Raw genomic sequence first — 22,645 nt, 5'->3', positions numbered from 1 at the left:
ACCGGTTTGTAAGAAAAGATCATTTACCCATCATATAATTGACATTTACACTCTAACAATCACTTAGAGTTTGTGTTTGAGCCCCAGTATGTGAGACCCACTCTCATGTGAGGGATTGTTGTACAGTTGTTGTATTGGTGTTGTAAATCTAATATTTTCCAATTGTAATTATCTCTTGAATTGATAGAGTTCAACTTAGAAACATTCACCGAACTGAATTGAGTTCAACTTGTAATCTCTTTCATTATACAAACATCACAGACCCAATGAAACAATTGGGCTGATTTAAACTTATCTTGCAGTTAATATACGTATTACTCCTAAAGCCATGGCTTTATATGAAGCACTCACCAGGCTCCTCTATTCTTCAAGGAAGAAGAGTTTACTAAGTTATGGGCATTTGAAGTATTCCACACCGGCTCACCCAAGCAGACTTTTAAGCCTTTATTTTCAGTGTTTGAAAGTCTCTCCTTAGCCAAAAAAGAAAAATAAAAAGTAATTTACTGTGGAGATTTGGACTTCATCAAATTATATCCTCCAAAGTCATAGCCATGCTTTGTCCTATAATTTGAGAAACGATTATGATATTGAAATAGGTAGAAAGCTAGATTTATTTTGTCCACAAACTAGCTTTTCCTTCACCTTCTTTAGTTGACTAATGGGGCAGGTCCTTACCTTTCTCTATCAACCTTCACCAAATGTCATACTGTGGATCAATGAAATGGTGGCAACAAGCAGCATTCACCATCCTCATAAACTACTATTCATTTGTCACTTATTCTCATCTCTCTCTCTCTCTCTCTCTCTATATATATATATATATATATATATATATATATATATTTATCAACCTTCACCAAATGTCATACTGTGGATCAATGAAATGGTGGCAACAAGCAGCATTCACCATCCTCATAAACTACTATTCATTTGTCACTTATTCTCATCTCTCTCTCTCTCTCTCTCTCTCTCTATATATATAGGTATTCTAGCTCAAAATTTTTTTTTAGTTCAGTGTAATTCAGATTCTATTTTGAAATTTCACTATTGTTAGGAAATATTTTCAACAGTTAGAAAATGGGCTTATTGAATTCATACAAGCCAATTTATTTATATTAAATCCTAAAAACCAACTATATTAGAAGATTAAGGTTAAGGCCCATCAAGAATTTCACAAGAAGTCAGAATTATCTCAGGAGCATCAAATTCCGAGATATTCGGATTGCTCGGATCACGGGTAGACGTGGAAGAAATCTCAGAGTTAGGGAATCAGTTACCACTTTATCCGAATTAAACAATTGAAATCCCACCTATAAATAGGTACACATCATCAGGTATTATTCAAATGATTTATTGATTATAAAAACTTAATCTAAATTATCTCAAAAATAATTTAAGCATCGTAGTGGGGATCGGATGACACCTGGACGAACTCTTTTCTTTTGTTGATATTTATTGGTTTACAGGAATAAATGAAATACTTCATCAAATTAAGCTTGTGCCATTGTATCGGAAACTGTTTTGCTAGGTATCAATTTGTTCACTTTGTTTAAATCAATTGTTAGATTAGATGAAAAAAAAAAAATGTAAAATTACTAATTTCTCTTTTATGTGAAGAAATAGTCAAATGCTTAAAAAAGAAAAAAGAAAAAAGAAAAAAGAAAAAAGTAATGTTATAAATCATATTTTTATTATTTTTATTTTTCGACCAAACATTTGATAGATTATAGTTAAAAAATAAAAATAATTCAAGATTGGTTGGAATTGTCATTGACATAATGAAATAGTTGTAAAATAAAAATGCAATATATAATATTACTCGAAAAAAAAAAAACATGCATATTCTTAATACTCCTTACGATGATTTTTAAAATTAAAGATAAAATAATTTTATAGCTAAAATGATGAATCATATATATCAAGGGTAATTTTAGTCGTGATTTTTCATGAATTTAACCGTTAATTTGGATGGAGAGACAAACTAATACCAATTCTTCAAAATATAGTTCTAATTGCACTTAACTAACGTTCATGATTATAAATGACACAAAATCAATAATCTAAAGGAAAATATATATATATATATAATTCACCCTAAATATAACTTTAATCCAACTCATTGAAAAGAAAAAAATTACAAAAACTTTTGTTGGCTATAATTTATTTATTTTTTTAATAAATTTAAAAAATATTGAGATGATAAATAAATTTTGAATTAATAGCACTGAAAAACCAAAGATATATACGGTATTTGAATGTGATCCAAAGCTCTTACCCAGACAGTTGTAGAGCTCAGTTCGCGTCAGAATCATCGTCATGGAGTCGACCTTCAATATCCGACTATTCCTCCATCTCCTCTTGCTCGTCCTTCTCCTTTTTACCTCCTCTTCCGCTTCTGAATCAAACCAGGTGCGCATCTCTTCAATTCTCACTTACCCAGTTAAAAACTAGCAGCTCTTTCTTTTGTCACGGTCTTATTGCTCGGTTTTTAGTTGACTCTCTGTTTGGTTGCCGAGAAAACTAACGAAAAGAAAAGAACTTGCTCTCTTTTGATCTTACGGTTTTTACTTGTTTGATCAACAGTCCTTTACTTGTTTCAGTTTTGTGATGCTGGGGTTGGGTATGGTGAACCGGCATGTGGGATTTCGTCGTCGTCATCCCCGTCGAAGATATTAATAAAGGGGGGAACTGTTGTGAATGCTCATAAACAAGAGGTTGCTGATGTTTATGTGGAGGATGGGATAATTGTTGCTGTGAAGCCCAACATCAAGGTGAGTGTGTGTGTGTTTTTTTTCTTCCCAATTGTAATATAGTGAATTCACTTTATGATGTGTTCTTGAATTAGTAGAAATTGGTTCTGGTTTATGATATTTGTTAACTGATGAGAAACTTTTGGTGTCAGAGGTGGAATTGGGCCATATCATAGTGCTAAAGGACCGCTGAAAACATTGAATAAAATATTTATATTGGGCTAGAATTTTACCTGGATATTTTGTATATTGGCTTGCAATTCCCATAATATTACAAAATTTCTAGATAAAATAGAATAAATAGGATTCCTATCTTTTCATTCCTTCACCTCTCTATCATGCATCTTTTCCTTATTTTGTTACTTTTTTTTTTTCTTCCCAAATTCATTTTCTGTAAATAATTTAATTTCCAACTTACAACTAATAATTTTTTTTTTTTTTTTTTCTATGTACATATCTACAATCTGATATTAGGGACTTTGAGCCCATTAGCATGATGGGTCATGAGTATGAGTTACTACTAAAATGTTGGCAAGTCGGATGAAAACAGTGCTATTCAAAGTGGGTCTAACTTCTCACAGTTCATTTGTGTGAGGAGACAGATCTCAGATTCAGTATGTGTTACTAATGACTGTGGATAGTATTTCGAGATCCAATACTGAGGCATAGTTTGCAACTTTGATATCAAGAAGGTGTCAACTGGTTCAGATGACCTTTTGAATTGGTGCCCAATTGGTTTTCAGATTAGGCTGAGATCACTTTCCCCACCATTTTCATATTAAGGATTGAGGCACTAAATGTGATGATTGCAAGAGCTTATGAGGGAGGCATGTTGATGGTTCACTAGGTTGGGGTTGAATGCGTGGTGATATGGTTAACTCAGACTTCTCTTTTGCAGTCGATGGTATAGCCTTCTGTGATTTGATGTTGACAAAGCTGAGCACTTGTGGTGGGCACTTTTGTGTTTCAAGTTGTCTCTGGTTTTGGAGGTGAAATCGGGAAAGATTGAGCTAGTTTTGATTGCGGATGTTTAGGGAGTTCGGGAGCCTACAGTAAGGATCTATCCAAGGGATGGAATGACAGAGGCCTCTGTTTTTTTTTTTTTTTTTGGCTTAGGGTGGTTTCTCTAGGTGGCACAAAGCCATCTTACTAAGTAAACCTTATTGAGCTTTCCTACTTACGTTTCGTCTATTGTGATGATGTTAATGTTTGTTGGCTGATGGACAGAGAAGTCTTAGAAAAACTTCATTTGGGCAGCCTTGTGAAATTGGGTTTAAATTCCATTTGGTAGAGTGGAAGATCGTTTCTTCTTTTCTTCAAGTAAGAGATTTGGGTCTTAGAAAACTTAGTATACATAATCAATCTTGCTTAGGGAAGCTGCTATAGTGGTTTGAAACAGTGAGTAATACTCTTTGGGGACTTGTGGGTTTGAAGTATTTGAAGAACTGGATCAATGGATTGCTTCTATAGTGAGTTCTTAAAGGATTTCCTTTATGATGGCTTTAGGAGTGGCTAGGAAGTCTAGAAGATTCTTGTGTGAGATATTTGGGATTGTAGAAGAATTCATTCTTGGCATGATGTTTGGTATGGTGAGGATCCACTTAAAGCAGCGTTTCTAGACATTTGACATAGAGGGTAACAAGATAGCGAGCTAAAGTATACAGGTAACATTTTTTTTACTTTGTTTGAAGGACACATTTATGGCACAGGTGATGACAACATAGGCTGGAGAATCTTGTTTGAAGTTTGCGGTAATACTACTATTGGGCCTTAAGGGGGATTCAGGTTTTCCTTTATTGTAGTTTTGGGAGAGTATTAGTGCTGACATTCCCTGGCTTTCTTTTTCATGGATAGTTGCTTTTAGAAAGATTCTTATGATGGAGAATCTAGAAAAGTGAAAAGAAAAGAAAAGATCACCATTAATTGGTTTTGTATGTAAGCACAATGGAGAGAGGATGGATCATCTTCCACTACATGTTTTTTTTCTCCAAGGGAGATCTGGTTTCGGCAATGTTTATTTGTTCGAATATCTTGGGTAATGCCAAGAGTGGTAGTTGACATGCCGACTAGTTTGGGAAGATTCTTTTGGTGAGAATCTAGTTTAGCAAATACGTATCACCGTTGATTATCAATGTATTTAAGTGTACTAAAGGGATGATAGGTTATCTTGTGGTAAATTGTTTTGCAGCAAGGAGATATGGTCTCATATTTTCTGGATCTTTTGGCTAAAGCTTATGATGGCATTCTAGTTAGTTGGAATGGGGTTTTAAAGACATGTAAATTCTGAAGTTTGAACGCTGCCCATCAAATCTTTTATGTTGTCTTTGGTGGGAGAAAAATATAGGAAGACTTTTATTGGTGTTGTCTCCTTTGCACAGGCTCAAGCTCTTGTTTTGTCTTAGGCTGGATGGCTGCATTGAGTGCAAATATGTAAAATCTTTTGCTTGAATACTTGTTACTATATCTTAAACAATTTAATCGTGTTGTTCTTCTATCATTTTTGGTCTGTGTATTGTTGATAGCTGGTGGTTTGCGTAAATTTGTATGCTTTAAATGGAATGGAAGGGAAACAAGATAATTACAAACTATACAACCAAATAAGCAAACCAAAGGTTTATTTTAGTTGAAGGTACAAAGTGAAGATGGCCTAATCTGTATATGTGTTGAGTGGAAGAAATTATTCTACTGCCAAAACTTTAACAAACTATTGTACATTTGTACATTAATTTAGGCTAATATTTGGTCATCAAGACAGTTTTAAATTTCTTGAAATTAAAATATTTTTATTCTGTTTATTAGGGGGCTAGTTTTGAAATGCAGGGTAAGTAATGTTGGAAAGGGTGGTTGATACATTGCATGAGAAATCCTACTGGTTACTTTAGCCAGCCATGCCTAGGTATTTGAAATTAGCACCATACTTGTAGAACCACATTTTGGTATAAAATAAAATGAAGAACTCATCCCTCATGGGTGTGGAAAGATATTTACAAAAAGAAGTATTTCTAGCTCACTGTAGTTCTAGGTTTCCAGCAAATTAGGGTTTCAAGATGATTTGTTTTTCTTAAATTTGAAACCACCTTATTGGCACATCTAATTGCATCTCACAAAGAGTTTTTGATTCTGTAAAATGTGTGCCATTTGTAACTTTCATCTATTGCAGGACAGGGGGAGTTGTCTATCATACAGACAGATGTTTATTGGAATGAATATCTTATGATAAATTTTGTTACATCCATATACACTCTTCTGTTTGTTCTGATTCCTTGGCCCTCTCATTATTTTGCTCTGTTGTTTACTCTTCATGTTTACATTTTTATTTCTTTTTCCATGCTTTCTATTGTTTGATTTAGTCTGACTCATTTGATTGGCTTTGGCAGGTTGGCGATCATATTACTGTGATTGACGCCACTGGAAAGTTTGTCATGCCAGGTTAGTTTTCATATTACAACTATAGGATAGATCACTATAAGTTTTTTGACTCTCTTGACTATGGGAGTGGGCAACAAGGAGTATGGTGAGAACATTTGGAACACCCAAGTAGACTATTGGTATTAGTTCTTTTAATGCCATTTACAGTTTCACCATCAAGCATAAATTCTGCAATCTAGATTGTGGATACAGACTTTCTTCTTCATTGTGTCTATTATGAACCTGACAGGGATATGAAATAGTAGACTTCATACTAAATAGGCTCCTAATAGCCAATGTCCTTTCTTCCATATCTTATGAAGTTGGATGAACAGTATCTGTTGTTGTGTTTCTTGCATGGTATGCCACCATTAGCTGTGTTATGCACATAACATGTTGCGATAGCTCCTCTTTTTATCCTCCAGTCCATGTGCACTCATCTTCTCAAACACGAGTTATTATTAATAATCATAATGTTGATTTGCTGGGTTTCCAGTCCAGTCAGACTGCTTTGTCTATTTATGTTTCCAACACCGGTTAGTAATTAGGTAAATCTGATTCTCATATGTTCTACGACTACATTTTTGTGACCTCAACAGGTGGAATTGATCCTCACACACACCTATCTTTTGAGTTTATGAGTTCCGAGACAGTAGATGACTTCTTCAGTGGTCAGGCTGCAGCATTAGCTGGTGGAACGACAATGCACATTGACTTTGTTATACCAGTTAATGGGAGTTTAACAGCAGGTTTTGAATCCTATGAAAAAAAGGCAAAGAAGTCTTGCATGGATTATGGTTTCCATATGGCAGTTACAAAATGGGATGAAGTTGTTTCAAAAGAAATGGAAATCATTGTTAAGGAGAAAGGTTGGTTTTCTATTTTTGCAGTTTGTCTTGCACAAATATCTTCTTACATGGACCTTGGTGAATGCTCCTTTGGTTTCCTTTTTTTTTTTTTTTTTTTTTTTTTTTTAATTGCATATGGAATTTATTTATGTTTTTATGTGTATGCCAACTTATAGGTATAAACTCTTTCAAGTTCTTCTTGGCCTACAAGGGGGCACTTATGATTAATGATGAACTTCTATTAGAAGGATTTAAGAAGTGCAAGTCCCTTGGTGCTCTAGCTATGGTCCATGCAGAAAATGGAGATGCCGTGTATGAAGGACAGAAAAGAATGATAGAACTTGGAATTACTGGTCCTGAGGGACATGCTCTTTCGAGACCTCCGTTGGTAACCTTCAGAAATACATTTCCTAATCAGATTGCTTTTTTTAGATTACGTTATTCTGCAGTATATAAACAGGCCCAAAATCCTAGGCAACTGAAAATCATCATTTCTTTGTTTTACTGATGAGATAAAAGATATATTTATTTATCTGTTCATGATAAAATTCACGATGCCTCTTTCCTTTTGATTCCTTTTTTTTTTTTCACCTTCTTGTTACTTATATTAATAATAGAGCCATTTCAGTACAAGATGACTCTAGTATTGTTTCATTTTGGAATTTTTTTGGCTTTTTATTTGGAGAAATTGAAGCAAGCATCCCAAATCCCCCCTCTAAAAAAAAAAAAAAAGAGCAGTGAAGGCTGAGATGTCTAATAGTGAAGTTCAAATGGTACTCCTAAGATGAAATTAGTGCATCCAGATTCATCTTGGAAGTGACTCTCATCTATTATCCTTTTCAAGGGTACTAGGGCAAAAGCCTAAAGGTGAAGTTCAAACAATACTTCCAAGATGAAACCACTGGGTCCATATTCGAAGTAACTCTGCTGAGTTATCCTTTTTGAGTGGCCAGGGTTGAAGCCTAACACTATGTTTATTTGGGACTTTGGAGGGAGCGGCAGATGAGAGGACAGAAAGGAGAGAGAGGAGATAGTTATCTTTTCCTTTTATTTGCATGTTTTAATAAAACAAAATAGGAGGGAGAGGAGAGTAGATATCCTTTCTTTTATTTGGTTGCAAATATGGTCCCTGTCACTAAAAAAGGAAAAGATATCATGTAAATTGAAAAGCGAGAGAGATAACTGATAAAAGTTGTGCTGTAACTTTATTAGAATTTTGCTTACTTGTCAAGGGTAAAAAAGACTAAAGAAAAATTCAGAAAACTTGGAATCCTCTCTCCTCAAGTTGCCCATTATGAAAGCATTAAAAAAAAAAAAGTGTTTTGAGGTTGTACATACACTCTTAAGAGCACTAGCAGCAGCTTCCCTAAATCTCATTCCCTTTCCTAGATATAGGGAAAACTCCTAAAAAAACTCATTGAATTAGATTCCCTTATTGTTCCCTAAACTAAGGAAACACCAAGGGAACTAAAAGTTGTATCCCAGAGAAGTAAAAGTGATTCCCTTAACATTACTTTAATATAAAAAACTTTCTCTTTCATCTCTCATTCCTCTAGCATTTATTTGAAACAATATTTAAATGATTTCTCTTTCCTCTCTCTTTTCCCTACTATTTAATTTAAAGAATATTTAAATGGTATAGAGAAAGGATAAGGGAAACTATTGTGAAGTGCATTTAAATAGGGAAGAAAACTGGTTTGGCTAAATTGAGGAAAAGCTTAAGGGAAGTTGCTACTAGTGCTCTAAAGAGTCCCTCATTTCCTCTCCTCTTCACCCCTAAAAAGACATCCAAACAGGTGGAAAGGAGAACCCCTACCCCTTCCCCTCTCATTTCCTCTCCTCTTCCCCGTTCCAGACATACTGATAAAAGGTGAAGTTAAATGGATGACCTGTCATTCTTTCTTGTTGATTGGTGTGTGTGCATGCTCAGAAACAGACGAACTCCTTTGTGCTTGGTGCAAACTTGGTCATGATCGATTTATTTCACTCTTTTTCTCAAGCATATCACTTGTATTCACCTTTTCTGGGGGCATCTGCCTGGCCTATAATTTCAACTTGTGGTTGGAGCTTCATTTAATTTTTCTTCGACCACTAATAGAAAAAATTTATTGCTAAAGATTTGTTTTTGCTTTATTTTCTTCTGGCTGAGAAAGACCATATATATATATATATTCTAAACCTTTTTTTGAAGGTGCAGTCACTGATGGATACAAAATTTTCTTCACTCTTATTGCTGTAAATAACATTTCTTTAAAGATAAACTGCTCTTTGTTAATCTGTGAATATGTTCCTCAAGGGAATCGTCAATAATTTTAATTTAACATCAGTACTAAGAGCAGGATAACTGCTTATACTTGCCTCCTTGTTCGGGTGCAAGTGCTTACTGAGAATAGTCTTAAGACATTCTTTTAGGGTTATATATTAACCCATTTCAGTAAAAGATATATTGCTATGCTCTGGTGAGACTAATGACTAAAGCAGTAGATCTGTTCTTTTAAATTTTGTTGTTTCAGTAAAAATTCATTCCGTGAATGTCATTGAAGAAATGCTCCATGTATGATTTTATGATTTAATGCCCATACAGCTGGAAGGGGAGGCAACTGCTCGAGCAATCCGTTTGGCAGATTTTGTGAATACTCCTCTCTATGTAGTTCATGTAATGAGCATTGATGCTGTGGAAGAAATAGCTAGAGCTCGGAAAACAGGTTTGGAACTCTCCAATCTTTTAAATTTCTGTTTGATTTGGCAAAATTTATTTGACAGTAGCATTGATTTGCTTTTACAGAGTATCATGTTATTGAACAGTAAAAGCTGCACCTTTTCATTTTAAATTGGCTTTTGCTTTTTCTGGGGGAAGAAAATAATGTCGTTTTTTGCACATCTGAGTAATATATGGAACAGGTGGGAGAAAAGTTTAGATGCTTATATCAATTATAAAGGTTGGCTTGGACATTTATAATACGGTTTTTTTTTTTTTTTTTGATAAGTAAGAGAAACATCATTAAAAAGCGCAAAGCGCAATCAAGTTTATAATACAGTTGAAATGGCAAGAAACAACCAATAGGATTATGATGATCTTTTGCAATTATTTTCTCCTTTTCTGTTGAAGACATGTGGTTGATTTGATCCTCATATGATTTTCTAGATTTGATTTCCATTTATTGTATTTCCGTATTAGATAGTACTGCTCCTCTTTATAAACGATGTAATTGTATCAGTAATTTCATCAAGAAAAAACAGACCATATTCACTGCATATTCTTCCTTGTTCTTTCCCCAATTTTTTCTTTCTTCTATTTCAACTTTCTATTTCACTTTTATATATACATGGTAACTTATCAAAAAAAAAAAAAAAATAAATATCAATATGCAAGAGAAGTTTGGTTCCCTGGTAAGGAAGAGAGGAAAAAGGTGCTGTCAGGCGTAACTGATTCAGTTAGAGCAAGGGGAATGTGTAGCTCTGAGTACGTGCATTGGAACTCTTTGCTTGATGTTCTGGGTTGCTCTATTGTAAACCGCTGTTTTGTCGGGCAGTGGGAGAAGAGACAAGATAAAGTTGATGATATTAGATGTAGTCTGTCTTAAGAATAGTTTTCTTCAATGAGAGAGAAGCTTGTTATATGATATTAATACAGTTTCCAAAAACTAAACTTCAGTGATTTAAAAATTACTCGATGCTGTAATTCTTTCTCCTAACAGCCTAGTTAGGCCTTTTTTTGCCGCCCTAGTATTGATGAAAGAACACCCATAGTTGTCACATCAGTGGGTGAGTTTCTCTGGAAGAAGCCATGTGTCACCTTTACTGATGCCACTGACTTGATTTCAGCCATAAGGATGCTTGTACTAGCCTACTTTTAAATATTTCTTCTAAGAACGTATTGATTTTACCCCCTAAGTGGAACCACCACCTTATAGCATGTTGTCACCAGAGGTTCATTTGTTGTTCTACCCCACAATAACTCATTTGATCAATCCTTTTTTCTGTTGTTTTTAAGGTGGAGAATTGAACCAAAAAATTTCTTTCTTAATCAATAACCAAATTCCACTTGAAACAAAAACTTTAGGATAAATCACTGCAATTTAAGACTTAAAAAGGACATCAATTTGAATCCAGGCTTTTAGAATTTAAAGGATGCTTTGTACTAGCCTACTTCAAAACGCTATTCAGCTCTAATGACATACTCGTAAGGACTGAAAGAAGTTGAAAGGAGCGGAGAATTTTAGGTTTTACTCTAGGATTTGGCTAGAAGGAGGAGATGAGAAAGGAGGAAATGAAATTAAGAGTTATACTCCTTGACCAAAATATCCAATCTCTTTTACTTGATTGGTGCTACCTCCACCGTCTCAAGAATTTCTTCAGTTTTTGTTCTATCTTTCTTTTATTGCCACTCATCCTCATCTCAACTAGACTCATTTGGGGGCATGGTTTTTCAGTTGGCCAATATCTGTATCGTATTTTATATGTATCCTTATAGCAGTGCTATAAGTTTCTCCTTTCAGCTATATAGGTTTTATATAATCTCACGGCAGTTTAGATGTTCTTCATGTTATTTACTCTTTCTCAATTTCATGGATGACATTCTCTTCAATCTTCCCTTGACACCTTTTTTATTTTTTAAGGATAAGTACATCCCTGAATGAAAAATTGCTCATGAGACCCCAAAAATAATTTTCATAGTACTGTAAGTTTCATGTTTGCCCTCACATACCAGAACCATCCTCCTCAACGCACCTCTAAAAGCTATGAGCCAAAAGGGCTAAAGTTGAAAGAAATGAGAAATACACACAGCCGTGGATATTGACACACACAAAGATGAAGAGAGATATTGATATGTAGGTGATTAAGAGCCCAAGACTAGTTTTCTTTCCAATCCTAGCTGGTTGATTTGGTTCGAGCATGATCTTCAAGTTTTCAGCTTTCATTATTGAAACTCGTAACTTTATGCTGGTCTCCTGATTCCAATGTTATTTTACTTTTGATGATTTACTGTTTGGAGAAGATCAAGTATTCGTTTTCAAACTGCAGGTCAGAGGGTTATTGGAGAGCCAGTAGCTGCTGGGTTAGCCCTTGATGATTCTGGGATTTGGGATCCTGACTTCGTCACTGCAGCAAAGCAAGAACCGGAACTCCTTTCATATTATTTTGTTTTGTTTTTCAGCCTTTTCTAATTACTGTCAGGTTTAAATTTTCAAACATTATGATCGTCTCATGTTTCAGGTATGTCATGAGTCCCCCTATTAGAGCATCTGGACATGACAAGGCCCTTCAAGCTGCCCTTTCAAGAGGAGTTCTGCAGGTTTCTACCTCATCATTAAAGAACATAGTGCAAACACAACAGTGGGGACCATAAGACACAAGAGAACTTTTTGATCTACAGGAGTTTATGATTTAATATGCAATTTTAGAAAGGCTTATCCATGACTTGAGTTTAATAAACAATACATGCAGTCTTCAAAATTTTGGCTTTAACTATATGCCATAAGCAAACTATAGTGCCTCAGATTTAAAATACTTCCTTTTAATTTTCAGTTTATGGAGATCTTTAAATTTGTTTCTCAGGATACTTTCACGTTTTGCAGCTTGTGGGAACGGACCATTGTTCCTTTAATTCTACACAGAAAGCTCTAGGGATCGATGATTTCCGAAAAATTCCAAATGGTGTCAATGGTAATCACAAAATTAGCCCCTTATATTTATGAAATCATATATACGGTTCTGAGTAATTATGTGGGTCCAATTTATCCTATTCGACTTTCTAATACTTCTATATGTGGCAATTGGGAATTTAGGTATTGAGGAGAGAATGCATTTGGTATGGGATATAATGGTGGTAAGCTGCAATTAGATTTCTTGGTCATTTCCTCAAATAAATGGATTCAATTAGAATATATTCTTGAAGCTCCGACTTTTCTCAGATTCACATATTCATGCAGGAATCTGGCCAAATTTCTGTCACTGATTATGTTCGGGTAACAAGCACAGAATGGTATGCTATTTCTCTGACTATTTAGACAACATAGGATCTCTTTGTGATTTTATCTTTAGCTTTTTGAGATAAGAAAAACTGAGAGTACTTATCAAAAAGAAAAACTAAGGAGAATATTATGTGTTTTATGATCTAATCCCTATTAAGCTGCCTGTTGTTTGTCAAAATGATCTCACTGTCTGTAATTTTTTCAGTGCTAGAATCTTTAATATTTATCCGAGAAAAGGAGCAATTTCTCCTGGATCTGATGCAGATATAATCATACTGAACCCAAATGCAAGCTTCGAAATAACTGCAAAGTCCCACCACGCTAGATCAGATACAAATGTTTATGAAGGAAGGAGAGGAAAGGTAATTTTTGTATCTATAATATAGTTGATCTCTATATAAACAAGGAATTATAGAATTGGTTAGCAATTATTAATGAGAAGGATCTGCTATCGGTTGAATACATTTTTTTTTATTTGCATCTATGGTTTGTAGACACACCAACTCCCAAACATCTAGACACAAGGACACAGCCATAAATATGTCTCTCTGACTTTATTACATTAGATGTGTGTATTATTTTTTATTGAAAGTAATAACCACGTAAAAGTGTCTTGACAAAAATACATAACATACTCATAATTCTGCAATACTTTTAAAATAATCAAGAAAGTAAAAGCTATTTATAGTTTTCTTGAAAAAGAAAAGAAATGTGTAACACTCTTATAATCCTGCACTTCTATATTACATGACGGAGGTGAATTCTTCTATCAGTCTCCAAAGAAGTGCCCCACAGGGACCACACATGGTGTTGTTCCTCAAGTTTGTACTTGCCAATTTCATATGGAACAAATCATAGTCAGTGAGTCTATATCGATACACATTTATATTTACATATACACAGACATATATTTTTCCAAATGACAGCCTATTATTTTTAAGATGTTGCCTGTTCTCTTGATTCTTTATTTAGATGGCTGTCTTAATGTACAGATATCTGAAACTTTTCCAAGTAATGTTCTCATCTAATACTTCACGTGGTTTCAATAAAAATGATGTCTACAATGAACTAATGAATGTAGTTTCATTTAAGCTGAGATGATTGGGGTTGCTAGTTTGAAGTTTTAGTTTATTTGAAAAATTACATTGTCTGTGAAGTTGAAGAATTTTTTTATTTTATAAAGCAACAGTGCAGAGTGTTAGCACATTGACTTCTGTAGATGTGATTTGAAGATGCTTGAATAATGTGAAACTTATGAAATGGCTATAATATGACCTTTTCAATTGATTGTGCCCCATAAAGGATCCTTTGTAGATCCCATGTTATTTAATGGGTTTAACAGCCTTTTTAATGCAATGTAAGCAACCCAAATTATTTCATGATGAGTTACCACTAGTTATAGTTTTTTTTTTTCTGAGAAATACAGGAAGCAGGGAAAGGGATACCACTAGATATTGGTTAACTCTTCTGTTTTACATATTGCTATATTTTCATCAATACTGGTGTAATTGTTGATTATTTTATTGTTATAACTTGTAAGCAAATCCATGTATCCTTATTTTTACTTTCTAATGCTACACATGACAGCAAAGCTATGGCATTACAGTTTTCAACAACTAATACTGCATTTGATACTTTGAAATTAAATTTTAAACAGCTCAATTCGATATTTAGTCCTGTCAACGATAATTCATCTACTCTTGAAAACTTTTTTAATTATTTCTTACAACCCCAACTATATCTTTTCCCCTGCACAATTTGTTTTGCTGTCCCTTGAGAACCTCTCTTTGATCACTACTAACTCATCCATATCTGCTGAATTTGTAAATTTTCAGTCTTCTCACTCTCACTCTCTCTCTTTTATTTTTTATTTTTATAAGTAATCGAGATATCATTAAAAGTGTAAGACACCTTCATGTACACAAGAAGTATACAAGAGAAGCCACCTAACTAGTAGGGGCAAAAAGAACAAAAAAAATCATGATAACTAATCACCGCGAGAAACATAAGCAACTGTCCAAAGATACATAGTGTTAAAAAATAAAGGTTTAATTTCCTCCATAGTTCTCTCGCGGTCCTCAAAACATTTATCATTCATTTTTCCCCATAGACACCACAAAAGGCACGAAGGCACCATCTTCTACACAGCAGCACTCCGAGTATTGCCGGTAGTCCACCAACAAGCGTACAAATCGATTACTCGTCTAGGCATAACCCAAGACAACCCAAATCGACTGAGGAAACATTTCAAATGGTACAAGCAACCTCACAATAAAGAAGAATATGGTCCACTGACTGTCCATTTCTTTTGCACGAACCCACTATCTCTCTTATAGCATTAACAATTCATATGTCCTATTAAACTTTGTCATTTTGTGTTAGGTTTTAAATGTTGATATTATGTTCTCTCAGGGAAAGGTTGAAGTGACAATTGCTGGAGGAAGAATTGTTTGGGAAAATGATGAACTGAAAGTTGTTCCCGGTTCTGGAAAGTATGTAGAACTGCCACCATTCAGTTATCTGTTTGATGGAATTGACAAGGCAGAAGCTAAGTACTTATCTTCCCTCCAAGCTCCAGTAAAGCGATTTAAATCCACAGCTTAAATTGTAGTTGCTTTTACTTTTAATATCTCAGTTTTACTTGGAAGGAAAAGAATACACAACTCTCCAGTATATAGGGTTTTGAGTTTTTGTATAAAAAGAAAAATAAATGAGATCATGCTACTCATCACATCATCTGTGTGAAATATGTGTGAATTCATTTATGTCTGTCAATCAATGGAACTCTAATATGACTCTTTTCTAATTATGTTACAGTCTGATTTCATTTCTTTATTTTGCTTCTATCTGAATGACTAAAAGCTGGAGAAACTCAGAATGTTACATAGTAAATAGCATATGTAGCACACTTGAAAGATTTTATAGAATCAATAAGCCAAAAAGAAAAAGAGAGAGAGAGAGAGAGTAAGAAAGATTACACAGAAGCTTTGGTTATGCTTCTATTGATGAACATGCGCCATCTATAAATTTACAGGCCAGACTTCAAAATTTAGCATAATAGTGCAAGATGATTGAAAATGAGGAGTGGCTTGGTTCTTAGGAAATCAAGGCTTAATACAGCAATTGATGTAGGTCAGAATCTTCTTTTTCCTCTGCATGGCAATAGACATAGAATGATTAGAAAGAAGAATGTGAGGATTGTATTAGTACCATTCTTCCTCTTTCTAGAACAATAACTCATTTCTTGTGAGGGCATTCTCTACCATGTAATGATCCATGTGCGTTGACCAAGGGGATATGGACCAAAACAAGATGAGTATGTCAATAGCCCCAAGTGAGAAAAACATAGTCAATTTGGGAGACTAGGAACAACCATTTTATAACAAAGAGTTTGTAAATTGGAGGCTCACCATAATCGAATCATCTTGATGCTGAGCGCCATTGATTAACTCCGTTTCATGCCCGAGGCTGGCTCGCTTGAAGTCACTCAAATCTGTTTTGTGCTGCTTCCTATTAGCTCGAGCTCGAGAAAATACCATGGAATAGTCTGTAGCTCCTGGAGCCTTATGATCCCACCCTCCAAATTGAGGAACGGACATCCAACCATTTTTCTGTACATGTAGAATATCTAAGTAGTCAATATATGTCATCTAAGAAACTCATGTGTTCAATAAACTATCAATGAGAATCACATCGATATTGTAGTCAATCACACAGAAATTCTTCCTCTTAAACAGCTTATATGCCATCTTGAGATTGCATTGGTCAATATCCCCTTGGTCAACGCACATTGACCAATACAAGCTCAAAATGTTCCTCCACCTAAATGTTGTTTGTCTAGAAGTTACATTTTCAGAAATTCAGATACAGATATTAAACTGGAAACTGGCTCTAAAGGGAAGCATTAGAAGAAGGTTTATAAGCATTTAGAGAGCAAAAACTGTAGGCATGTTTGCATAATGAGGAACTTTTCATGAATATTGAGTAGTGAAGTTTAAGGATGTGTTAAGAAACAGATGACATTTCCATACAAATAACGAAGATTTAAGTTACAGTAGGCCTTAAATTCAACAAAACCAGCCCTATTGGATCACCAAAAAAACAATTAATGCTTGTTGAAAAGGTAGCAACCAGGCATTCAGACAAAGGCAAGATATATATATGTTCTTGCAACTCTTGAAGATTTTTAGGCCTACCTCCTTCAGATTTTCCATTGTTCCCAGAGGAGAGAAGATGGGATTTGCACAAAAAAATAAATTGTAGAGCAGTATAATTTTCACAATATATTTATATATATGTGTATTTTAGAAGGAAGTGGAAATTGCTCTGCCACATGTCATGGTTTCATTGGACAGTGAGTAGGGCAATTCCATTTCTAGCCATTTACATGCATTGTGCATGGTGGCGATAACGGAATTAACGTGAACTCAGTTAGAAACGCTGGATAGGTACACTATATGGGAGACACAGAGAGATCTTAGGCAAAAAATGTGCATGGCCAATGGATTTTGGAATGCATTTTGTTTGAGAAAAAAGAAATGACGTAAAAAAAAAATAAAAAATCAATATTTTTATAAACACAAGTCAAACCGGACGTTTTGAAATTGTTAAACCAAATAGACCCTTAAACCGGACGTTTTGAATTTAATCATTTGGTTTAAATTCTTACATTTTTAAAAATGCATCCCTTACCCGCTTCTTGACGTGTTTTCAAACCGCTATTCTTCTTCTTCTTCTTCTTCCTTTTTTTTTTTTTTTTGAATTTTTAAACACACTTTTAAACTTGATAATTTCTACGATTTTGTCTAAAAATGCTATTTCGCCTAAAAAAAAATCGAATGAGATTTTCTCGCTGAAATCGTCGAATTGACCTATAGATTTTATCGGTAGTACATGTTTAATCCAAAAACAGAAAAAGTTGTGAAAAGCAAAAATCTACGAATTTGTTAATGCAATTTAAGGTTTTATTATTATTATTATTTTAATGTTTGGTTTGAAAAAAAATATTATGACGTGATACAAAGATAAAAATTATTTTTATGTTTGACTTATTTGTTAATATTTTTATTTTGGAAAGAAAAACAAATGGCATAAAACAAGAGTTTTAACAAACAATGCTGATGTAATTTCTTTTTTCTTCTTATTTTGTCTTGTTTCACTCCTCTTAGTTCTCTATAATAATAAAAAGAGATAATTGCATCATTGGTCCCTCTGGTATGCTATAATTATTTTTCACTCCCTATGGTTTAAAAAGTACATGGAAGATCCATGTGATATACAATAATTACGTTTTACTCCTTGAATCGATTTTCCGTCCACTATTTTGACGGAATCTGCTAGCCTTACACGTCAGCGCCACGTGTCCATCTTAAAAAAAAATATAAATTTATTAATAAATAAATAAATAAATTTATTTAAAAAAAAAAAAAGAAGAAAAAAAAAATGGCAGGCAAGGGGTGGTTGGGCCACCCCCTTGCCACCTTTTTCCTTCTTCTTCTTTTTTTTTTTTTTAAAAAAAAAAAATAAAAAATAAAATAATAAGTATTTTTATTTATTTTTTAATAAATTTATATTATTTTATTAAGATGGACATGTCAGCGCCACGTGTTGCCAATAAGATGGCGACACGTGGCGCTGACGTGGTATTTGACGGAATCTGTTAAATTTTTTAACTGAATTTGACTGTAGAGATCAATTTGTAATTATTGCATATCACAGGGACCTCCCATGCACTTTTTAAACCATAGGGAGTGAAAAATAATTACGGCATATCACATGGATCAACAGTGTAATTATCCCTAATAAAAAAATAATAAGAGTAATACTAAAAATTATATTTTTATCTTACAATTATTTTATGATATTGATGTAACAATCTCAACCAACCATTTAATCAATAATTGAAAAAAAAAAAATTAAAGATTAGTTGGATCTATTATGTCAACATTGTAAAATAATTATGAAATAAAAATATAATATATATTATATAACAATACTCAAAGAATAATGCTAGAAACCATGGGTGTGTTTGGCGGCACATTCTACTTTTTTTGTTTTTATTTTTATTTTTATTTTTTTCTATTACAAACAACTTTCTTTCTTTTTCCTTTTATAAAAAATTCAAATCTTTTTTCCTCTATCACATCAATAACTTCTTATTATTATTCAAATAAAAAATTTACAGTATAACATTTTACTAAACATGCCACACATTTTATCTCGTAATTATTTCAAAATATTCACATAATAGTCTGAATCAACCATTAAATTTGATCATTATTTTTAATTTAAGAAAGATTAATAATATAATTGTTAACAAAGGCTTTTTTTTATTCGAACTATTTTATTATTATTATTATTATTTCTTTTTTGTTTTTAACAATAATGTAGCATTACTCTCATTCAAAATAATAATAGACTAGTATGTAGAGGAGAGCTTTGTCGGCTTATATTTGTATAAATTATAAATATATGGAAATATAGAAACATCCTTTCGGATTCTCGCCAAAACTTTCTCGGCATCCAAACATGGCGACAATCAGCCTGCGTAAGGCGAACACGCGGCTTCCGCCGGAGGTGAACCGCGTGCTGTACGTGCGGAACCTGCCGTTCAACATATCGAGCGAGGAGATGTACGACATCTTTGGGAAGTACGGGGCGATACGGCAGATCCGGGTGGGGACGAGCAAGGACACGCGAGGCACGGCCTTCGTGGTCTACGAGGACATCTACGACGCCAAGACCGCCGTAGACCACCTCTCCGGCTTCAACGTGGCCAACCGCTACCTCATCGTGCTCTACTACCAGCAGGCCAAGATGAGCAAGAAGTTCGACCACAAGAAAAAGGAGGACGAGATCACCAAGCTCCAGGAGAAGTACGGCCTCTCCAAAGATAAGTAGTAGATTAGACTATGAATATCTCAAAGCGACGTCGTATTTGGTTTTTATAAATCTAGGGTTTGTTTCTGTATGTATACGGTTTATCTGAAGTTTGAGACTGATGATATTATATGACAGTGATTCTTTTTTAGCTGTTATTTTGCTCTTGGTTTCTCTGCTTTTTGTGCGATTCGTGGAATTGATTGGATGCGATAGCCGTGATAAATTGTAGAACTTATAGGTTTTCTTTTCCTATTTTTAACTCAAATTAGGGAAATTCTAGTCGCAGAGTTATATGGTGGAATTGAATGCGGCGATTAGATGAATCATTTTGAAGTTTTCGTGGTTTAATGGAGAACTTGTTAGGCGCAAAGTTGTTATTTTCAATCCTATGATTTAATTGTTTGGTGTAAATTGTGTGAATAATTTTTAGGATTTCTTTGGTACTAGATTAGTTAGGTTTAGTTTGGAAACCTTGTTTCGGGAGTAATCAATACGGTATTTAAGTTGTTAGGTTTTTTCTGCTTTTGGATAGATATAATAATCACTGCAGTCTTTGTTGTGACTTGTTATTTGATTGTTCATTGTTTGGTATTATAAGTTTGTAAGGTCACTCAAAAAAAAAAAAAAAGTTTGTAAGGTCACTAGCATTGGGTTCCCTATCCTCCATGTGGTTCCCTAAATTTGGATAAAACCCCCAAAAACTCACCTGCATTGGCTTCCCTATACCCAATCTAAAATAGCATCGAGTGTAGTAGCTCAATCCAAACATTCTCTCTCACTTTTTTTTTATTCGCAAAAGGTTCTCCCTCCGCCCCTCCCTTTCTCTATAAAAGCGTAAGGCGCCCCTAAGTACATAGGTAGTATACACAAGAGAACCAAAGCTAACTCGCGAAAACCCAACCACAGAAACTAAACCCTAGAAACTGAAAAAACACCCAAAAAACAACCCATAAAAGAACCCAAACAAAAGCACCCACAAAAGAAACCAAACACAACCATCTAGAAACTGAAAGAACCCCCGAGATACAACCCACAAAATCCACCAAGGCATACAATCCTACAACATGTGGGCCTTGCCTTTCCTACACCTAGAAGAAGCTTTAACGTCGCCATAATTGATGAAACTTTGCAGATTTTGAAGCTCCCTTTTTTCCTTTGGATTTCTAGCGCTCAATCAACTCGCCCAAGATAGCCCTGAACTCCTCGCCTTGACCCTCATCCATTTCCCACTCCATGGGCAGCCTCTCCAAAAACGCCTTCTCCTAAACATCTATCTCCCTATTGCGGTCAAAATCGACAGTCGAAGCCTGGGTTTGGGAGAAGCCATTTCTGACCTCCTGAGATGGAGCACTCTGACGAGAGTTGAGAAATCCCTTCCTAAGAAAGTATTTCTTCACTGGAGGCTCTGCAACCTTCTTCAATGGAAGCTCTACAGCCATCTTCAAGGCTTCCAGGGAATCTGAGCGAAACCCATCATTCCACTTCATAGAATGGCTTTTCCTGAGCTCCCTAGCCCTCCGATAATAATGCTGAAAGGGTTTGGAATTAAGCAGCAAGGGGGGAGAAGAACGAATCTTCTCCCCCAGCTTGGAAGCCCTTGAGAGGGGAGGAGCGAAAGCAGGGAGCTCTGTACCGCACGAGCTATCGGAAAATCTAGAGCTCACAAACAGACTAGCCAGAGCCGGAGGAGCAACCAACGACACCGTAGGCGACAGCTCTGGATCTAGCAAGGCGGGGAAGAAAAAAGTGAGAGTCGGGTTGACTGGAGGAAGGGCTGATGCAGACTTCAAAAGACAAGACGACCCACCCCCAGAATAAGTCTCCGGCAACAACTCCGGTTGGATGCTCGACTGATTGTCGACTGAAGTAAAAGCTGAGGCCGTCTTCAAAAGGCTAGACGACCCACCCCCATGAGGAGGCAGACCCAGAAACACCCTAGAAGAAGTCATCGGCGTCCTCTCTGGCAGGATTCTCGCTGGACAGGAGACTATGTCCTTCGGCATGAGACGGCCCAAATGAAGACCTGAGCGTTTCAGGCCCAGCCTAGACCCGGCAAGCCGACCCAAAAGATTCCTTAAAGCCCAACCCATGACCAAGTTGAAACCGAAGACCAACTTACTCCATGTGTGCAAGTTCGGAATTTCGAATTTCGAATTCGAACGTGTGAGAGGCTTCTTATCCAACGGACTACGAGGCTGATCTTTGTCCAGCAGATCAAGTGGAGGAGACTCTCCTCTCTCACTTTCTCTCACAACTTTTTTCACACCACACACCACTGATCGTCCATCAGCAATGATGGGTGTGCGTTGTGCAGCCCTCTCGTCCCTCACACTTTCCATTAATGCTACTGCCACAATGCCTATCAAACCTTGTAATTCCCATTGTGATGACAATCAACATGCACAATTAAAGGATCCATTGCATATTTCAGTTGGGCCTATTACTATAGCAAGATCCAAGAAGATCAAAGAAGTACTTAATGGGCTGATTGAAGAGATTTGGGGTGATTCTAAAACGGAGCATTCTAAGCTTGGCCCAAAGGAAGATGAAGGCGTAATAAATTTAATCCAAACTATTGATGGGGTTGATCTTACTTAATTGGGCGTGGATTAATTGCTGATTATTGCTTGATTGGGCGTGGAATTAGAAGGAGAAAGTGGCTAATTACTTTCTAATTTCAGACTAATTAATTGGCTGATTGACTTACCTATTTCATACCAATTAATTGGCTAATTGACTTGCCAATTCTATACCAATTAATTAGCTGATTGACTTGCCTATT

The 22,645-nt window shown here is 35.2% G+C and overlaps 3 protein-coding genes across 3 annotated transcripts; 2 read left to right on the top strand and 1 right to left on the bottom strand.

Annotated features, from left to right (window-relative positions):
• Positions 1-2,234: 2,234 nt before the first annotated feature.
• Positions 2,235-15,790, top strand: LOC133877402 (dihydropyrimidinase). The gene is made up of 13 exons (XM_062315687.1): positions 2,235-2,409; positions 2,601-2,771; positions 6,128-6,179; positions 6,758-7,027; positions 7,183-7,394; positions 9,591-9,711; positions 12,032-12,119; positions 12,224-12,302; positions 12,586-12,673; positions 12,796-12,836; positions 12,940-12,992; positions 13,187-13,343; positions 15,394-15,790. The coding sequence occupies exons 1-13, from the start codon at positions 2,317-2,319 to the stop codon at positions 15,583-15,585; spliced, it is 1,617 nt and encodes a 538-aa protein (XP_062171671.1). The 5' UTR covers positions 2,235-2,316; the 3' UTR covers positions 15,586-15,790.
• Positions 15,791-16,085: 295 nt separating this feature from the next.
• Positions 16,086-16,772, bottom strand: LOC133877737 (uncharacterized). The gene is made up of 3 exons (XM_062316131.1): positions 16,674-16,772; positions 16,392-16,592; positions 16,086-16,133 (listed from the first exon to the last, which is right to left on the bottom strand). The coding sequence occupies exons 1-3, from the start codon at positions 16,770-16,772 to the stop codon at positions 16,086-16,088; spliced, it is 348 nt and encodes a 115-aa protein (XP_062172115.1).
• A 2,666-nt stretch (positions 16,773-19,438) lies between these two features.
• Positions 19,439-20,018, top strand: LOC133878476 (splicing factor 3B subunit 6-like protein). The gene has a single exon (XM_062317031.1). It carries the CDS (start codon positions 19,510-19,512, stop codon positions 19,879-19,881), a length of 372 nt encoding a protein of 123 aa, XP_062173015.1. The 5' UTR covers positions 19,439-19,509; the 3' UTR covers positions 19,882-20,018.
• Positions 20,019-22,645: the final 2,627 nt, after the last annotated feature.

This window comes from Alnus glutinosa, chromosome 9, assembly GCF_958979055.1.
Source record: "Alnus glutinosa chromosome 9, dhAlnGlut1.1, whole genome shotgun sequence".
Classification (NCBI taxonomy): domain Eukaryota; kingdom Viridiplantae; phylum Streptophyta; class Magnoliopsida; order Fagales; family Betulaceae; genus Alnus; species Alnus glutinosa.
This window is presented reverse-complemented; position numbering and strand designations above follow the sequence as displayed.

Coding starts and splice junctions, on each gene's coding strand:
- LOC133878476 (XM_062317031.1), top strand. CDS start 19,510: ATGGCGACAATCAGCCTGCGTAAGGCGAACACGCGGCTTCCGCCGGAG.
- LOC133877737 (XM_062316131.1), bottom strand. CDS start 16,772: ATGTGCGTTGACCAAGGGGATATTGACCAATGCAATCTCAAGATGGCA. Junction 16,593..16,673: donor TGATTGACTACAATATCGAT/GTGATTCTCATT, acceptor CTACATGTACAG/AAAAATGGTTGGATGTCCGT. Junction 16,134..16,391: donor ATCAAGATGATTCGATTATG/GTGAGCCTCCAA, acceptor ATTGCCATGCAG/AGGAAAAAGAAGATTCTGAC.
- LOC133877402 (XM_062315687.1), top strand. CDS start 2,317: ATGGAGTCGACCTTCAATATCCGACTATTCCTCCATCTCCTCTTGCTC. Junction 2,410..2,600: donor CCGCTTCTGAATCAAACCAG/GTGCGCATCTCT, acceptor TACTTGTTTCAG/TTTTGTGATGCTGGGGTTGG. Junction 12,993..13,186: donor CGGGTAACAAGCACAGAATG/GTATGCTATTTC, acceptor TAATTTTTTCAG/TGCTAGAATCTTTAATATTT.